At 34.8% G+C, this 18,688-nt stretch overlaps 2 protein-coding genes across 4 annotated transcripts in view; one reads left to right on the top strand and one right to left on the bottom strand.

The window, feature by feature from the left end:
* The window catches only part of LHFPL2 (LHFPL tetraspan subfamily member 2), a 104,863-nt gene extending 98,430 nt beyond the window's left edge, over positions 1–6,433 (top strand). For all 3 annotated transcript variants that reach the window (XM_026670597.2, XM_087958311.1, XM_087958310.1), the window contains one exon: positions 875–6,433. In XM_026670597.2, the coding sequence (XP_026526382.1) occupies positions 875–1,131 (257 nt within the window). In that variant the 3' untranslated portion in view covers positions 1,132–6,433. The remainder of the gene's footprint in view (positions 1–874) is intronic.
* SCAMP1 (secretory carrier membrane protein 1) overlaps positions 5,729–18,688 on the bottom strand; it is a 42,380-nt gene continuing 29,420 nt past the window's right edge. The window contains exons 8-9 of the mRNA XM_026670595.2: positions 17,688–17,805; positions 5,729–14,681 (exon numbers count right to left, since the gene is read on the bottom strand). Coding sequence (XP_026526380.1) covers positions 14,517–14,681; positions 17,688–17,805 — 283 coding nt within the window. The 3' untranslated portion in view covers positions 5,729–14,516. The remainder of the gene's footprint in view (positions 14,682–17,687; positions 17,806–18,688) is intronic.

Raw genomic sequence — 18,688 nt, 5'->3', positions numbered from 1 at the left:
CCAATAACTGGAAGAACATATGGACTTCTGTTTTAAATTAGGAATTAGCTTTTGGTTTAAGTTCTTAGATTTGAACTTGATGAAAATGTCAGACTTTTAGAAAGCAAATGTACCTTTAATACTGTAGTTAGGCATAGTATTAAAATCCACACTGTGAATTTTGAATTAGTTTGTACAACTGTGGATACATTGAGAATGGCCTGGAAGAATTGCTTCAAGAACACACATAAAGAAATGCCACTAAAGAGTCCACTCATTAAAGACATTGTGGTCCTTAAAGCAGAAGCATCTTTTTTTTTCCTGGGTCACACAGGATTGAAAAAAGTTGGGCTGTTGTAATGCACAGCAGGTAGGGCCTGCTCACACGAGATCCCAACAGTTGGTGAATCATCCTTGATGCATGCATTGCACTGTTCACATAGAACAAATGAAGAGGGTCTCAACAGACCATTTCTCCCAGAGTGAAATAACTTTAGGGTTAGCATTTTAGGCAGCAAAAATCCAGATGACCACTAGATGTCAACAAAAATATAGTACTCAAAACTGACTGAGCTTTCTATGTCCGAATGAGCTTTTAAATTGATGATGTTTTCTTTCCTAAATTCCTAAGTTCTGAATTCAGCCTTCATTATAGCAGCATCTTTCCCTTTGCTAAACTGTTCCACTCCTATTCATCACCATGAATTCAGCAATTACAGTGTAGACAAAAATATGGTCCACCAGTTTATTGATTACAGGCCAAGTCATAACATTCAGCAGCAGCCATCAGAAATTTCAGCTTGTATCAGAATGTACATTCCTATGAAAATTAGTTTTGTGCCTAACTTTATTGCACTTTTGTCTAACTATTATTTCTTTTCTTTCTTTCAAATAGGACTATTCCTTATCCTAGGGTTGATCTTATACCCTGCTGGTTGGGGTTGTCAGAAGGCAATAAGCTATTGTGGACCTTATGCTTCAGCTTATAAACTTGGTGACTGTTCTTTAGGCTGGGCTTTCTACACTGCTATTGGTGGCACAGTCCTGACGTTCATCTGCGCAGTCTTCTCTGCCCAAGCCGAAATCGCCACCTCCAGCGACAAAGTCCAAGAGGAAATTGAAGAAGGAAAAAGCCTGATTTGCCTCCTATAACATACTCTTCTCCCCCCCAAAATTTTTTCTTATCTCAAAAATAATGGATTTGAAGTAGCTACTTGGACTCTTATAGGAAGAATGAAGACATGTAAGTGTTCCGATAGTCCAACAACATAGAAGGTTGAAAGGCACTGAAGTCTACAGACAGTATTAAAAAATGTGAAGTAAGAATTCTGACACATGGATATGAAAGAATGCCACAAAGCAAACCTGTTGGCTTTCCAATTATTCTGGAAACAATTTTTTCTATTTTGTCTTCACCAAGATGAATTATTATGAAGGAATTTTTTGAAGAATAACTTGAAGTAAGTCAGGTTGTTTTCAGCGCATACATTTTAAGACAGGCTCCAGTGTCAAAATGGAAAGCACTACACTATTAAGTTACTCCGTAGCATCTTTTCAGAAAGCAGGTTATGAATATTAAAAACACATAGTATTCTGGGTTGTATGCAGTGGCACATGGAAAGAATATGTCTTAATAAAGAAGCAAGACTTCCAGTTGAAACTAGGGAATACAATTTTCTTTAAGCAATATTTTAAAAGCATTGCTCAATGCACACCTGAGGCATGGAACTATAATAATTTACAAGGGTAGCTGTGAAACATAAGCTAAATTACTTTTATTTTCATTACAGATAGTTCCATTATTTGGTTAATTAATCTGGGTAGATATGTATATCTATGGGGAAAATTTAGACTCTTGTATATCTAATACTGAACTCGAGATTTGTCTTCAAAAGAAGACAAATATAGGCATCTTCTACTATTGGTCCAGTTGTAACCTGGTCCTTTCCAAGTCCCATCAGTTGCCTTTGAGTCCATTTCAAGCACAAATGGCCATTGTGCTCATCTAACAACAGATACCACATGCCTAAACTGTGACTATATGTTACTCAATGCTTTTGGGACTTTTTAGTTGCATCTATAAGTGTATTGATTGATTTTTCAAAAAAATGAGCCTTTTGCATTTGTCAAATATGTAAAAATGTTCCGAGAACGTAATGTACTACACTGCAGTGATGGCTGTAGAAAAAGAAATGATGGGAGAACTAATGCCTAATGTCCAGATCCTCAATTTTTAGATTAGCCTTATTAACATTGATATTTAATGTATCTTTTGATAGACAGAAATAATACATTGTAGTTTAAGTTGCCAGGATGAAATAACACATCAGATTCTGAATAGTAACTTATTTCTAGCACATCTTCTAAAATTAAATTTTGAATCTCCAGCGAAGAGGAATGTACTGTACTGTCTAACTCAGGATTTTTGTGAATAGCCACTTCTTTAACCACTGCTATAAATATTCCAAGGAGGCATTTGTGAATTAACTGTGTACATGCACATTTTACAATGTTCTTAACTCATTGAGCACCAACACTGTTCATGAGGGCTTAAGAGAACCCAAATTGCTTTTGCAGAATTGCTGTCATAATACCACTTGTTCAGAACATGTTGCTTTCACAATAGAACCATGAAAAGGAGGCTGAACTGTTCAGATTTAAAACAGTGAATACTGAAGTTTACTAAGGAATTATGCAGACTGATCTGCAATCTGATTATAAAGTATGGTAATGAGCATGGACCCAGAATGGGGTCCAAAAAAACCCTTACCTATTCTGGAAATCTGGCAGATTAACTTTCCTAGTTTCAGGTGTAAAAAAATAGATATAAGCCAAATTATGGCTTGATACTTTTTACGACCAGGTGCTTGAGAAATCCTCACTCATCAGCAATCCAAAACAGGGTTGGTGGCTGGGCTGGAGTTAACTCTAGTAAAATTTTGCTTGAAGTTCTAGTATAAAATTCCACTTGGAGCACAAGAAATATCTATGCTGGAGTAATATGCAATTTATTTTCTCTTTGGTACTGTAACATTTTCGTGTTGTAGGAATTAATTACTAAGATTGGACTAGAATCAAAAATTTCAAATTAGAGTACTTTTTGGTGTCATTAAAGATATATTTAAAAGATATGTATGTTCACATACATACTGTGCATTTAGAAGTACAAATGTAGCATTGTTTTATAGAGTAAAATTTAATTTGACACTGCCCCCCCACACGTTGTTACCTGGGCAGTCCTTGTTTAACTATGATCATTGGGATTGGCAACTCTTGTCATTAAGTAATGTGGCCATAAATGACACACGACCACACCATTCTACAACTGCAATTGTAACAGTTCCAGTTGTCGTCATCAATAAGCAAATCCTGCACAGTTAAGCACAATGTCATGTGATGGCCATTTGCCACCTCCTGCAGGCTTCTCTGTTGACTCTGCTTGTTGGAAGCTGGTAATGAGGGACACAAATGGCAACCACATGACCGTGGGACTCTGCAGCCAAAGCTGGGTGACAAGTGCCTAAATAAAAAATGTGACCTCATGGATACTGCCACAACCACAACTGTGAGGTAGCAAGTCTCCTTGTCCAGTGCTGCCATAACTTTGAACAGCCACAAAATGAATGGTCGTTAGTCAAGGACTATCTGTATCTGCAGAGTGACTAAGATCAAGTGTACGAATACTTCTGTCTAAATATGCACATCATTGGCAACCAGGCTCTCTTAATTAAAAATGCATAACCAGCTCTTCAGTGTTTTAAAGTTCTGCATTCTGAAAAGGCACTTTGGAAATTAGTTGAGAATAGCAGTTAAAGGAGAATAAATATTGGCCTCCTGATATGAAAATATTTTTTTACATTTTTCATCCCCATTGCCTTTCTATTTTGCTTTTGCACAATCTCAAGATAATTTTTGAATAGAAAAGTTTGAAACAGTTCAGCAGTTTCATAGCACATTTTAAAAATTAAAATCTGGAACCAAATTCTCTTCTTCCTTCTTTGAATTGGCATCAAAGAAAATCTATCAGATATTTTGAACAAACAGCTTTTATAAGACAATAGCAGAAGTGATAACTTCATATTGTACCCAAACATTTTTTTAAAGAAAAGGTACTAATCCCAACAAAACATTATTCTGCATACTTCTCTTCAAGCATTTCCAATACAGTTGCAAAATTGGTATACTGATTTCATACAATGCATTCTAGTTCTCCAACAATTGATTAAAAATCACTCAAGTATATTCATTGATTGTTCAGCAAATTTAAATAAAAATACATTTCAACAGAAGAGAGCAGGCTTCATACAAGCAAACATTATTTTATACAGGCATCCAGTATTGTATAAGGGGAAATAATATAGGGTGATGTCTATGGGATGTATGCATTATCTATCTGTAACCTATCTTTTCAGAATTTAATCTCATTTGATTACTTACATCAACCATGTGTCACTTTTTCAGATCCAAACCTATTGTTTTTGTTGAGTGATAATACCCCAATACATTGTCATCTATTTTATTAGGAAAACATTACAATAAAAGTGAACCCTTATTTCATTAGAAAGATCTTTATAGTTATATAAAATGATGGGATTGCTAATAGTTTACTGTACACTTCTGTGTCTCTAATCGTCAGCCTCCCTGAAGCTTCTGAGTTTCAGGGTACCTGGTGTTATGAGGCAGGAATAAAAAGGAAGGGACACCAGGTAGAAGTAAGCAGAAGATAGGTGGGCAGCGGGATAGAGGTAAGTAAGGAAAATTCACTTTCTCTAATCCCAATGCATTAACTTTACTCTTTTTTTGAAATTTAGCAAATTATATTTGTTATAATCTTAATGAAATTTCCTCTGGAAAGTTCTGCAGCCTGCAGAACTCTTAATGTTGGAGAATCGCAACTCCTAGCATTGACCTCCTTTTTGAGAAGGATACTAGCAGTTGTAATTCACAGCAAAATGGAGTATAATAGCTTGTTTACTTTATAAACAAGCTTGAAAATATACTAAACAGGGATGCATGCAGACTAGGTAACATAGGCCCTAGCAGATATGCTGGGTATTTTTTTTTCCTAATTCTGCCATTACTTTACAGTACTTAACATTTTAACCACAACACCATTTCCATCTGATGCAGTTACCATAGAATCCTATACATGTTTGATAACTCTTATTTTTAATTGAAACTTTAGCCAATGAAATCTTATGCATAAACATTGGAACAAATAGGGCTACCAGGTTGGAGCTATAAAGACAACCACAGATGATAGATGCAGAAAACTTACGATTTCCGTGACCTTCCAGATTTTTATGGTTCAGATACAGTAGCTCTACAATAACTGATATAGCATGTGCAAGATCTACAATATGGTATTGTATTTCTGATAGCTGGAGTAATGATGTTTTTGTATTACTGCAGAGTCTGTAAATTGGGAGTGATATTTCTGGGAAAATATATGGCACAATTTTATCAGTTGAATATTCAGTATCACAACTTCGGGCTTATATGCAATATCCTACATACTTTCTGTATTTGAATAATTAGGCCACTATGTTCCCAACAAGCAAAAATGTATGGTTTAATAAATCTTTTCAGTATCTCTTTCTTTTTAAATTAAATATATTTTACAGAATACTATATTAATGTCACACAATGGCACATATTACTTCTTTTTAATTCATATTACTTTAAATCAAGAAATGGTTGGTGATTAAACCTGTGTTCAGACAGCTCAAAATAAAACACTGTGGATAAATGACTTTATAACATTTATTGTGTTATTTTCCATTGCAATTTTCAGATAATAAATTCAAATGATGTGTATAATATGCAGTAAGGACTTTAAAACTGATTCGAAAGAGTCCAGAATGGCATATCTTTGTGGAAAAGGAAAGCCATTGCAATATTATTTAACCATTACTATAGAATATTTCTGTGAGAGGAGAAAAAGGATGTTAAAAATACAGTGAAACCTTGATTTAACAGTTCAACTGGGGGGAAGGGATATCTTTTATTCCTAATTGTCCATTAAATCAGAGTATATAATCTGTGGTGACATTATGCAAAAATATAAAATGCATATATTTTTCATTATAGCATATCATTTGTGTAACCTTATTAAGCAAATGATATAAAAGCAACATAGGTATATAATGGGAATTTTATTCATAGCATCTGAAGTCTATTGCACTCAGGTCTGTTAAATCAAACTTTACTGTATTGTAATAAGAGATTTCCAAATCTTTTGAAATCTGGTTATTCCAAGCTTACTAATTTATAGTATATTGTCTCAATGTGAAAAGTATTCACATATCTAGAAACTCATGAATTGATCAACATTAAAGAGAGAACAGTAAAAAGTCACTTGATGAGCTACAGTGTGTTGTTGGGCTGCATTGCTAATTTAATTTTCTACAATATTAGTAATTCTTTGTCTAATAAACTATGATTAACACCTGAAGGTTTGTGTCAATTTATTTCTGATTTTGTTACATTAGTACGGTAGTAATAGTGTTCTGAAAGGTGCCTAAACCAGGCAATCTGTTAAAAAAAAGGGCAAATTAAATTTTTACTTTCTGAGTACAAAAAGAAAGGGTTGTATTTGCACTATGCCAGACTTGGTCCACAAAAGGTTCTTTCATGATAAATGATGAGCTAACCAAGATACTAGATTTCTTTCTTCCAAACAAGTAGCCATTTGAAGCCAACAATCAGGCAATTCTTTGTTCAGTCACTTTCTTTCTCTGGCATCTGGTGCATAAACCATCTCCAGCATATCATCAGGAAGATCACTTGCCATGCTAAGTGCATGATCACTGGTCATGCTAAGCCAGAATTCTTTAGAAGGTTGGTTTTGCGGGAAAATACAACCCATGATGATCTGTTAGAATCAAATCGAAACAACTGGACAGCATAAATTTCATAAAAGTTTACAACTCTCTATCAAAAAATTGGGTAAATAACTTTATAACAGATTCATCTCTTTTCAAATGCTACATGCTAGAAAAGACAAAAGTTCAGAAAGATTGTGGAATGACTTTACCAGTTCTCTAAACTTTCTCTTCATAAATTATATACAAATAACCAACGAATATACCTCATTATTCCTTTTATGATGCAGTTTTCACATGAAGATAATTACTACTATGAAATAATCTTACACACCCTTGGAATCCTGCTTCCTAAAATACTTTTACTTCTTACATCAAGTTTTCTATGATTTCCTGTGAAATGCAAACTGCATCAATACAGGTAGTTTATGGTCAATTATTACATGGAAGAGAAGCCAATAAGTGGAATAATTAAATAATTTCCATTGCATTTTGATAATCAGGAACACACAAAATACATTTATTCTAATAAAGCACGTTAAAAAGTTTTCACTGAATGCTGAAAATGAAACAAACTATTTAGAACTATTTTAAAAACCTTGAAAGACACTTACAGTATTATGACAGCCTAGGAGCATCTTCTCAATGTACTGTACTGAAAATTAAATTTTACATTTGTAATGTCACTTTGCAAGCTATAAATACTTGCTTTTAAAAAAAACATCACAAAATGGAGTATGTTTTGCATTGCCTCCTTATTGGCCATGTATAATTGGTAGCTACAAATTTATGCAACAAGCAATGAAAAGGAAATTCATCTGCCATTATTGATGTGCAGAGTTTACTCCAACTGTAAACAGATCAACAATCTTGTTTCTAGGGGAAACACTAATTGCTTATAGGAAGAAAAGTCTAATGGAACCTTAATGGTTAAGTTTTATTACTGCATAAGCTTTTATGGACTATAGTTCATTTATTTGCCTTTTCCAATGACATACATGCTAATGAACCATTTCTATAACCCAATGGATAATTAACTGTTAAGTGTTTTGTAGAAATGGCCAAACTTGGTTTGTTTTCCTGCATTGAGTACAGAATAATCATTTCATCATCATCATCCTACTACAGCTATTTTAACATTCATAGTATTGTCAAGTAAAAATATACCTCAAAAGATAAATAAATGTCTTCTACTAGAACATTAATTCTGGATAGTTTCCTGATTCTTGCCATGTAAATACTTATCATCAATCAACCCAACTGCATATCCTTCATTGATAATGACATGCGGTTATAATGTTGTGAGAATGTTCTTATTGGTATTGTAACAGACAAATATAAAGTTTGGTTACAAGTATCAGTCGTCCACCCAATATTTTTAAAAAAGTGGTTTTCCACAGTGAAGAGGATTTTTAGATAATTAAAAAGATGAATTATCTGATGACATTTTCTTTCCTACATGGCTCAGACGATAGCCTTTGAGAAAGGAAAACAAAAGAAAAAGACCCCAGTGATGTATTAAAGAGCAAGTGATAGGCTCTATATTGTGGCCATTATAAGTAACTTCACTGCTATACAAAAGACTAACAATAAAGTGGCTAATCACAAGTGTAACAAAAATAACATTCAACACTCCTCCATTTAAAACAAATACTAGGAAATAGTATACATTTTCAAAGATTCCATTTTACTTCCAAGACTTCCTCTAATAACACCTATCAATTGCATAAATTTCAATATTTTTCTTTTTAGATTTCCCATTTACATCAAAGATATAAAGCACAATTGACTATTTCCTTGAAAACCAAGCCCACCTTTGATTGTTCTTTCAATGAGTTGTCCTGCAAACAGACATAGTTTTGCCATGGTTGCAGACTAGAATTTATATACATAATACAAAAAAAACAAAAAACTAATTCCCTGATCCAGCACTAGTTGTGCAAAGTTACATGTGACCAATAATGCCAGAATAAAAATGTGGAATGCTACTGATGTTGATCCACATCACAATGCTCCAAATAAATCCTTATCCAAATTCTGCCTCCAGGTAACTTACACAGGACTAGAGCTGAACTGGGACAAAAACCTGGTGTACTCTATACATATTAACCTTTCGGTATTTTATCTTGCATTTTACAAAAGATCCTACTTTATTTTTTAAACTATACAGAGCAAATCAATCAGGAAACATTTTATTCTATGTCACTGAAATAATATAATAAATATGCAGAACTACCCAGACATGCAGCATCACAGAATCTGTGTGCACTTATACAGAATTCTCACATTCACAAGGATGGCAAAGCATCACTAGTAATTTACAAAATATACAGACTTTCCTCATCTAAATATCTCCAATGCCAAAATTAGAAACGACAAACTATTGACATTCTAGTATGATCTAAAAACTGTTACAACTGGGTGTTTACAAAATTAGTGTAATAGGTGTAGATTTGTTCACCAACAGACTTTGATAGCATTCGTTTGTTAAATATTTAACATACAACAGCCTTCTGCCATAGCGAAAAATAAGAAATTGTGAATAATATGTATATTCACTCCATTACTTTTGATTTAATCCTGAAGAATAATTTATTATTTATTACATAATTTATTTATTATGTGTCCATATGTGTCCATTTTCTTTATTATGGTTTATAAGAATGAAAATGGACATTACAATCAACATGTGTTCTACCTGCTGGAACTAACATGACTACCAGACCTACGGCAAATTAGGCCCATATTTATGTATTTCAAGTTTCAATCTGCTTTATCCCCTGAGAAAAATTAGATTCTTTAGTAAGTGTGAACACAGTTTCCTCAATAAGATTTAAATGATTAGCAATTAATGTGTTAGGTTTGTGGAATCAAGGATTGAAATAAATACATGAAAATGAAATAAAACCTCTACTTCAATAATTCTATAAATTTCTGTAAAGAGTCCTGAATTCTCTGGAGATGGACAGGATATAAACATTAGTAAGTATGTAAAAGTAAAGAAAGGAATTTCACATCTTTAGATTAAAACTGTTCACAGAATTTAATTCCTATATAGTAAATTTTCGAGTACCTCTTACTTTCAGTAATAGTAATCGTTATTCCTGTTGCAATAGTAAAAAAAAAAAAAAAAGGAGTTAGAGGAAACCCTGTGAGAAGATAGTACAATTGAAGGGGAGATAGCAGAGCTGCTGAACTTCTATTCAGCCTTCTTCCCAAAGAGAAACTATATATACAAAGGGACCTAAAAAGAACTACTAACAAAAGGGAATAGTAATCCAAGATAATTAAAAGGCTAGGAAGCACTTGGCTTCCAAGAATGGATCCAGAGTGTAACCAGAGTGTAACCAATTACATTCAAGAGTCCTGAAGGAGCCTGAAAATCCTTAAGAAATCATGGATGTTGTGCATGGAACCACAGTGCTAGAGAAGGGCAAATATTATTCATGTGGGGTCCTTCGTGCTCTCTGAGCTTCATGATTTTCTTGCAGACATTACCAGGCTAGGTAACATCATCAGTGCCAGTAGAGAGTAAGATTTGCTCTCATTTTATATACTACCTGTCAGTGCTGGTGTGAGTGGGCTTGGTGATTTCTTGATTAGGGTGTTTTTTATTAATCTGTCTTCACTGGTGATTCCTTGATTGGAGTATTTTATTTCTTGATAGCTAGTTTAGTGTTAATCTCTGGCTCATATGGGTATTGATTGCTAGTGAGGAAACCCCATTTCCTTCTAGCACTGAGGATGTAAACTAGTTTTGTGATTAAATGTCCGTAAGGAAACAACGAACTTCAGAGAGAACTAAGGACACCACAGTTCAACTCTGAGATACCAAACATAAAAGTTTCCCCTGTCCCAGTCATGTCTAACTCTAGGGCAGTGCTCATCTGTTTCTGGTCGTGTGGTATGGCTATATGCATCAAACACTGGTACTTTCCCACTGGAGTGGTATCTATTAACCAAGGGTGGGATTCAAATTTTTAACAACCGGTTCTGTGGGCGTGGCTTAGTTGGTGGGCGTGGTTTGGTGGTCATGTGACTGGGTGTACATGGCTTGGTGGTCATGTTATTGGCTGGGCACGGCCAACTCAACATCACTCACATCGAGGCATGCATCTCCTCGCCTGGCCTCTTGTGTCTGTGGGGATGCTGCAACAGTCGTAAGTGTGAAAAATGGTCATAAGTCACTTTTTTCAGTGCCATTGTAACTTTAAATGGTCACTCCATACAAGCAAAGTACCAGTAAAGGAGGGGAAAAAACTCCAGAGACGTTCCTGAGACAGGAAGTCTAGTCCTGCCAAGAATGTAATAAAGGTTAACGGAGAGGCAGTTTCTGTAAGCAACACCAGAATGTTTCCTTCCTGCCTTCCTTACAGGATTAGGCCAGTAATTTCTTCTAACAACCGGTTCCCCGAACTGCGAAGAATGTTAACAACCGGTTCTAGCGAATAGATGCAAACTGGTAGAATCCCACCCCTGCTATTAACCTATTCGTATTTGCATGCTTTCAAACTGCTAGGCAGGCAGGAGCTGGGGCAAGGAATGGGAGCTCGCACTGTCATGCATGACACTCAGCTGACAAGCTTTCAAGCTGACAAGCTGCGTCTTTAGATGCTGAGCCATTGTGCCCCCTATTAGATACAAACATTCTCTTCTGAATATTATTCCTGTCTCCACACCCCGACAAAAATGTCTTGTCAGCTTGATGTCCGTACTGGGAACATTCTACAATAATTAAGCAATGGGTTTATGAACATTCTGTGAACATTTAGGAAAGGTACATTGCTGGGCAGGGACCAGCTTGGATTTATAAATAATAAATCATGCCAATCTAACCCAGTGCCTGTTTCTGACAATGGTCAATTTACTTGCACACAACACATCATGCCTTTAGGAAAGCATTCAAGAAAGTGTCCCATCACATTCTAGTACAGATGGAAAAGTTCACCTATGCTAGCTATAGATACAAAGGTCACTGAACAATCATACCCAATGTCTGTGCCAAACTGGAAGTGCTGAGTGGAAGTTCCTGTACTTTTTTTGGGTTCTGTGATGTTCAACGTATTTATAGATGACTTACATAAAGGGCAAGATGATAACATAAAGCTACAATGATAACTTGTGCAAACAATGAGTGGAATAATGCACATCTTGGAAAACAGTACCAAGATTCAGCAGGACCTTGACTAGGCTAGAGCAATGAGTAAAGCCATTAAACTGAGTAACTGAGACAAAATCCTATGATTGTTTAGAAAAAATATGAAAGGTAGAAATGGGGATGCAATACTGGGCAGTATATGTGAAAACAAACATATACCTGTGGACAAGCCAAGAATTTTAGGTACCAATATACATCCCAAATTGGTTTTGGCTTATCTGTGGAGGAGCTAATCTGTGAGCCCATATATATACACTCATACATAAGCCATCCATGCCAAAGCCGACCTTGGGATTTTTTGACCAAAACACCATGAAAAATGTGGGTCAGCTTATCCTTAGGTAGCACATTTTTTCTTGATATTTTGGTTAAAAATTACCATTAGCTTATTTCTGGGTGGGCTTACATGTGAGTATATACTGTACGTGGGTATTTTGGTAGATCACAAGATTAAGGCTGGAGAAAAGACATGATATTTGTGTTCAAGTATCTGAAGGGCTGTCATGTAGAAAACAGGCTAGGATTGATTAGAGTTGTTCCAAAAGACAATAATGGATACAGATTACAAGGAAGCAAAGTTCAGTCAGACATCAAGGAAAATAGCAAAAGCTATTCAACAATGGAACAAGACTGCCATGGGTGGACTCTCCCTGTATATTCAGAGCCAGGATACCCATTTCAGAGGTGGTATTCAGCACGTTCTGACCAGTTCTGGAGAAGATAGCGGAAATTTTAAGTATTTCGGAAACCAGTAAATACCACCGCTGACTGGCCCCACCCCCATCTATTCTCTGCCTCCCGAGTCCCAGTTGATCAGCTGGATCTTCTTTTGTTGCCCTGCACAGGACAACAGAGATGGAAAACAGGTTAGTGGGGTGGGGTGGGGAGAGAATAGGATTTTGCAGTAACCTTTTCCCAGTAGTGGGGAGGGAATAGAAATTTTGCAGTAACCTTCCCCTGGAATGGGGAGGGAATGGAGATTTTGCAGTTCCTTCCCCTGCCACGCCTACCAAGCCACACCCACCGAGCCATGCCACGCCCACCGAGCCACACCCACAGAACCGGTAGTAAAAAAAAAATTTGAATCCTACCACTAACCCATTTGTTAGGATGCTATAGAATTCCCAGTCAGTCCACACATCTTAAAAATTGCCAAGGCTGAGAAATACTGAATCAAATACGGTCTCTAAGGTCCTCTCCAAACATTACAACCTGGGATTCTAAGGTCTACTAAACATGCTAAATATAGTATGTTTCAAATTGTCATACATTAACGCCTAGAGTTTAGAAACTCAAAATGGAAAAGTAACCTGAAGAGGCAATTAAGTCTTAGAATAATATGAAGAATTAAAATAACAAAAAGCTGCTATATAGCACCACACTAAACTAATTATGATAATGTGTATCTTCAATTTGCATTTAATAAAATGCACTTATTCAGATTAAATCTCATATGAAGGCTGAAGTATGTTAAAAGAATTCAAGTACATAATTATCAGTATTTGGAAGCCTGATTAATGTCTACAGTAATGTTAAAATTTTAAATAAGTTATTGAATATTCAGATGTTTATACAAATACTAAACAGAGTGACTGACAAGACTAAAGATATAATAGCATTAAACACAAATGCACACTCTAAAAATGTCAAAATTCTGAAGCACAAAATAAATTCCACTACAATTTAACACAAGTTGGACTAGCCATTAATGTTTTAAATATTGCTAAACAGATTCTGTTTAGAAATATGTGCTTCCTAGTCATGAATGGTTAAATCAAAAAGAACAAATATAACAACTCTGCCTCAGTTAAAACATAATTCTTTTCACTTCATGTTGCATTACTTGGATGAAGACATCTGTGCTCCAAGATATCTAGTTAGAACACTATATACACCATGAAAACAGATTTTAACAAATACTATAACCGGACTGATAGACAATTTCTGGACCAGAACACTAGTGCAGCATGGTCAAAATTCTTTCATGCAGACTTAGATTATTTAAAAAATCTATTCTCCTAAAAAAAGAATTTACATCATCTATCATACTTATTTTAAGCTTACGTCTGTCCTTCATCAGCTGCTGGAGCTACAAAGCAGCAGCCAAAATTTAATGTTCAAAATGGTCAGCTTCTTTTGTTTCTTACGAAAACAGGGAAGCAAAGTGTTATGAACAGGGTTAATTCAAAGTGCTTGTCTCAAGTCAGGAGGAACAGTTCCACGGAGAGCGACACACCATGGAAAAACAAAATTGTTTGCTTATCTCAGAAGCTAAACTTGCTGTATGAATTTTAAAGCTACTGTTCTAATTTTCGTCAAATATCATGTACCTCTAAAAATATGGAGAGAAAAAAGTAACTATTATAAGCTAGTAGTGTAGCTAGGAAGAACTTCTCATTAAAAAAAAATCTAAAAAGAATGGAATGATCTTTTTTCTGTCTTAGCCCATGCACAGCTGAAAAGACATACATGCTGTGTGCATTTTTAACATAAGTCTTTAGGGACTGAAAAATAAAGTACAGCCAGATATTTGTAATGTGTTTCATCTCTTTTGTCTATATTTGATTACCCTTGAAAGCATTTTGAGCGGCATTGGTTGCTGCTGTTGAGGCAGCATTTGCTGCAGCAGTTTGTACAGTTTTGTTGGACATCACACCCGTTGCAAATTCTTGCTGGGCCTTCTCAAAACTTGCTCCAGTTGTTCGGTATAAACCATGTACCTATAAAGAAGTCCAAAGAGAAAATTTGAGGCATGATTCAGGACATAATCACTATACAGAGTTTAATCAAAAGTTTTAAGTCTCCAATTAAAAGCAAATGCTGAATTTCATCACCACTTTCAGTCATGGCATGGACTTGGAGCTGTCCTGCAATATTTGCAGACATTGCAAACTCTGATGTTTCTTCTTTGTCCAATGTTTTTGTTTTTTACAAAGCATAATAACTTGCATCATTTGCTTAATAATGTTCAGCATATATGACACAGTGGTGTCAAAATGACTTGTTATAAACACCACTGTATATAATTGCATCCTAACTAAAGTAAAGGAGTCCATGTGGGTTTTATTCTGCTAGTCGTAGCCAACTTTGAGGGTGGTGTTCATCTCTAATTCTAAGCTAGCACTGTCCAAAGACGCTTTTGTGGTCAGCATGATATCAGCATGAAATCAAGCCGCAGTATAGAGCATGTGGCAAAACACTGAGTGTTGCTACTTTCCCACCAAAGTAGCATCTATTTATCTACTTGCATTTACATGCTTTCAAACTGCTAGTCTGACAGGAGCTGAGGCAAGTGATGGGAGCTCAGTCTGTCACACAATGGTAGGACTCGAACCACCGGAGCGTCTCTGGCGTCTTTTAAGCCACCATGCATCCTAAGTAGCCAAATAAATAAAACTGATGTCTTAACATATATGTGAATAGGAGTATATTAGATTTCTATGTATGCCAATTTTCATGGATAGAAGTTATTAAGGTTCAAAGAAACATCTTATATGGCTCTTTTAGATCATCATGATAAATTAAACAGGATGAAGATTGCAAGTAAGAAAATGGTTATGGGCATAATAAGTTCTGCCTGCTGAGCAAATGGATCTGAGAAATCCTGAAAAAAATTCATGAAACAAGAAGAAAAATTTAACTGAAATCTTTTGATCGAAATAATTTGAAATATTCAAATCAAATAATTTAATATGCATAGAGATAAGCTAGGAAAGCCAAACGATACTTCTTTAGTATCTTAGAGGAAGAATGGACCTCTTGCCAAATTTAAGACCACACAAAAATATTTCTAATAACCTGTAACTTTAAGTGTTTTCAGTTATGGGTTGAGGAATAGTAAAAGAATATTCAATAGCACACTTTAATCACAATTAAGATTTCAATCCTAAATATGTTTACAAGGGAATAAGTCTTACTGGACTTAATAAGGCTTGCTTCTGAGTAAATTAGTTTAGAATTGCAGCATAAGCAATACAATGAGATTACAATAGTATTTATCCAAGAATTATGAAAGCTGTTTTAGCCCAATAACTATTAATTATAGTAGACTAAAAGCAAATAAAACTCTTTTAAAAATCTAAGTTACCAGCAGTTTCTTAAACATGCTGGCTGAAAATGCCTGAAGTCAGTACTTGGCAAAGAGAAAAATATTCCCTAATAATTTTTTAGATCCAACTTATTTTAAGCTTTTTTTAGCTATTTAAAATACTGTTAATATTTCAATTCACAGGACTAAGTTTTTTTTCTTTTCTTTTTCTGCCCTATGATACTACCCATCTATGACAAAAGATAAGTCGAGTTGTAAATATAAACCATGACCCCTAGTGGTCAAATAAAAAGGTCACACAATATTTCACTGACATTATGATACAGTTGAAAAAAATGGAAACTGAATCTATTTGAGGTGTATCAGAGGGCGATTTCTGTTTACCAGCTCTAAGCATGAAAATAAATATAATATATATCATTAAGGGCCCGGACTCATGCTGAGGAAGAGGCTCTAGCAGCACCTGTAGAATTCAGCCCCAGGAGTCACAAAGAATCACCTGAGGTTAATCAAACACAAGCACCACAGATAGAGCAGTCAGGTGACAATGACTTTAAGACCACCCAGCCCCCCCCCAGCCCCGTGAGTAGAATGCAAAGCTGTTCTATGAGGCGCCTTGCCAAGCAAGAGAGTAAAACTCTTGATTACAGACAGCTGGCTGAAGTCTGAGACAAATCTGACCCATTATTGTTCATTGGAATCATTGCACAAGGTTCAATTGGGCTCTGCTTGAGAAATTCTGGACTAGCTGACAACCCTGATTTGGCTTTTAAAACCATGGACTGAATTTAGTCTTTTTGCATGCTGCTGTTAAAAGCAAGCTATTTTCAGAGACTGTTTTTGTTTGCTTTGTTGTCTGCTGTTATCTTCCTGACTTTAAGTAAACTGCTAATTACCATAGCAGCTATATATGTGCATGTCCACTTGAAACAAGAAACAGGACATATGTATTGCTTACCTTATTCAGGTGTCCGTTTTTGTGGTCTCAAGATTCTTCAGAAAGTTTATTATTTAATATTCAACTTTTGAGTATTGCCAAGAGGTTTTATTCCTCCAAATGAAGTGTGATATTTTAATCCTATTCTGTTATTTATTTCCATATCTATTTGTTCTCCCATGTAGGTTACTACTGCAATTATTTCTTCAATTAAACATTAGTTTATATTTTTCCATTTATCATATTTTGAAACAGTAAATAAAAGCGTGTGGAAATGAACAAATCCACAATCCTGGCCAGAATGATGGAGAACTACAGAGAGGGGATCGATAGGAAAATGCTTATGGCAAGAGTTCGCGGTTTTAAAACGGATGAGACACATCTGGTTTTTAAATATTAAAATGCAGAATTTTTAAGAAATCCTGCAAGAAAGAACAAACATAAATTTTTTTGTATAATCTTTTGAAAAAATTTGTAAGCTCATAATGGGTTCTCTTCACAAGAGATCTTAAAATAAATCAAGCTCAAAATCAATCTCTATTACTGATATTTTAAATTGAACAATGAAAGAAATTTATTTTATTTATTTAATTTCTAAATATGGTATACCAAATATGAATGGTATCAAAAAATTTAGTCAACATGCTTGAGTCTAGTTATTTATTTTTACAACTATAATCAGCTGGATTGACTAAAATATGTTTTAAAAATTCAATTTTTCTGGATGAAAAAAACACTTACCTTTTTAAACATAATTAATGAGATGACTGCAGAAGCTGTAAAAAGTGCTGCTATGACTATCATCATAATGCCTACTGGAATACTCTTGTTAAGTCCAGTAAGAGATGAAATCCATCCACTAAAGAAAATACAGAGAGCTCTAAAACACATCTTTAACACTCTTTAAAGAAGTATGGCTATTTCCCCCCACTATGTTTTAAAGGAAAATATCATTTTTCCTTTATGGGTTACAAAGGAAGCTTTTAACACATATTTTAAGAATCCACTCCTAAAAGAATTGAAAACACAAATACTTCAGTTCTTTTTTTTTTTTTTTTTTTTTGAGGAATGGGAGGACAGTAAAGCAGTCCTGAATTCTTTTACCATCTTATTGGATTTTGTAAATTGCCTATGTTATATAAAACTAGAATTACATTTAAGCAAGTATACCTCATGCAAGCATACTGAAAGTTGCTATTTAAATTACACCAACTACTCAGTTAAGTTTTCCTTTCCCAATTTAGATACCACTTGAAAATATGGACCTTCATTACATATTTTATGCCATAAGAAAGAATTTTTGAAGTTTTATTTAAACTGAAAAGCAACCATATACCTATGGATAGGAAACAAAGCTAAATTATTTATAGCATGTGATATAGCATACCATAACTCAACCAAGTGACTGGGTGGTTTAAAATTATAAGATTATAAAACAATTTGTCTGTTTAGCTTTTAATAAATTTTGTGGCCTTATGGATCTGGGTTTTTCCCCCAGATCCTAGAATGTTAATGAAGCCTAGTTTGGCCATACATACAATAAAATTATAAAGACATATTCTCCTTTATTAATCCAATAATAGGCCACAACATTTTCACTTAAAAATATGATCATAGATTAAGAAAGCTATTCTTGTAATATTATTCCAGCATTCATCTTGCTGTAGCAAATCTACAATATATGGACTGAATTATATATATGAATTCGGATAAAACAAATACTGCAATCCAGACAGAATGAA

Source organism: Notechis scutatus, chromosome 2, assembly GCF_049901735.1.
Source record: "Notechis scutatus isolate UNSWTSFEM ecotype Mainland chromosome 2, rNotScu1.2, whole genome shotgun sequence".
In the NCBI taxonomy this organism is placed as follows: domain Eukaryota; kingdom Metazoa; phylum Chordata; class Lepidosauria; order Squamata; family Elapidae; genus Notechis; species Notechis scutatus.
This window is presented reverse-complemented; position numbering and strand designations above follow the sequence as displayed.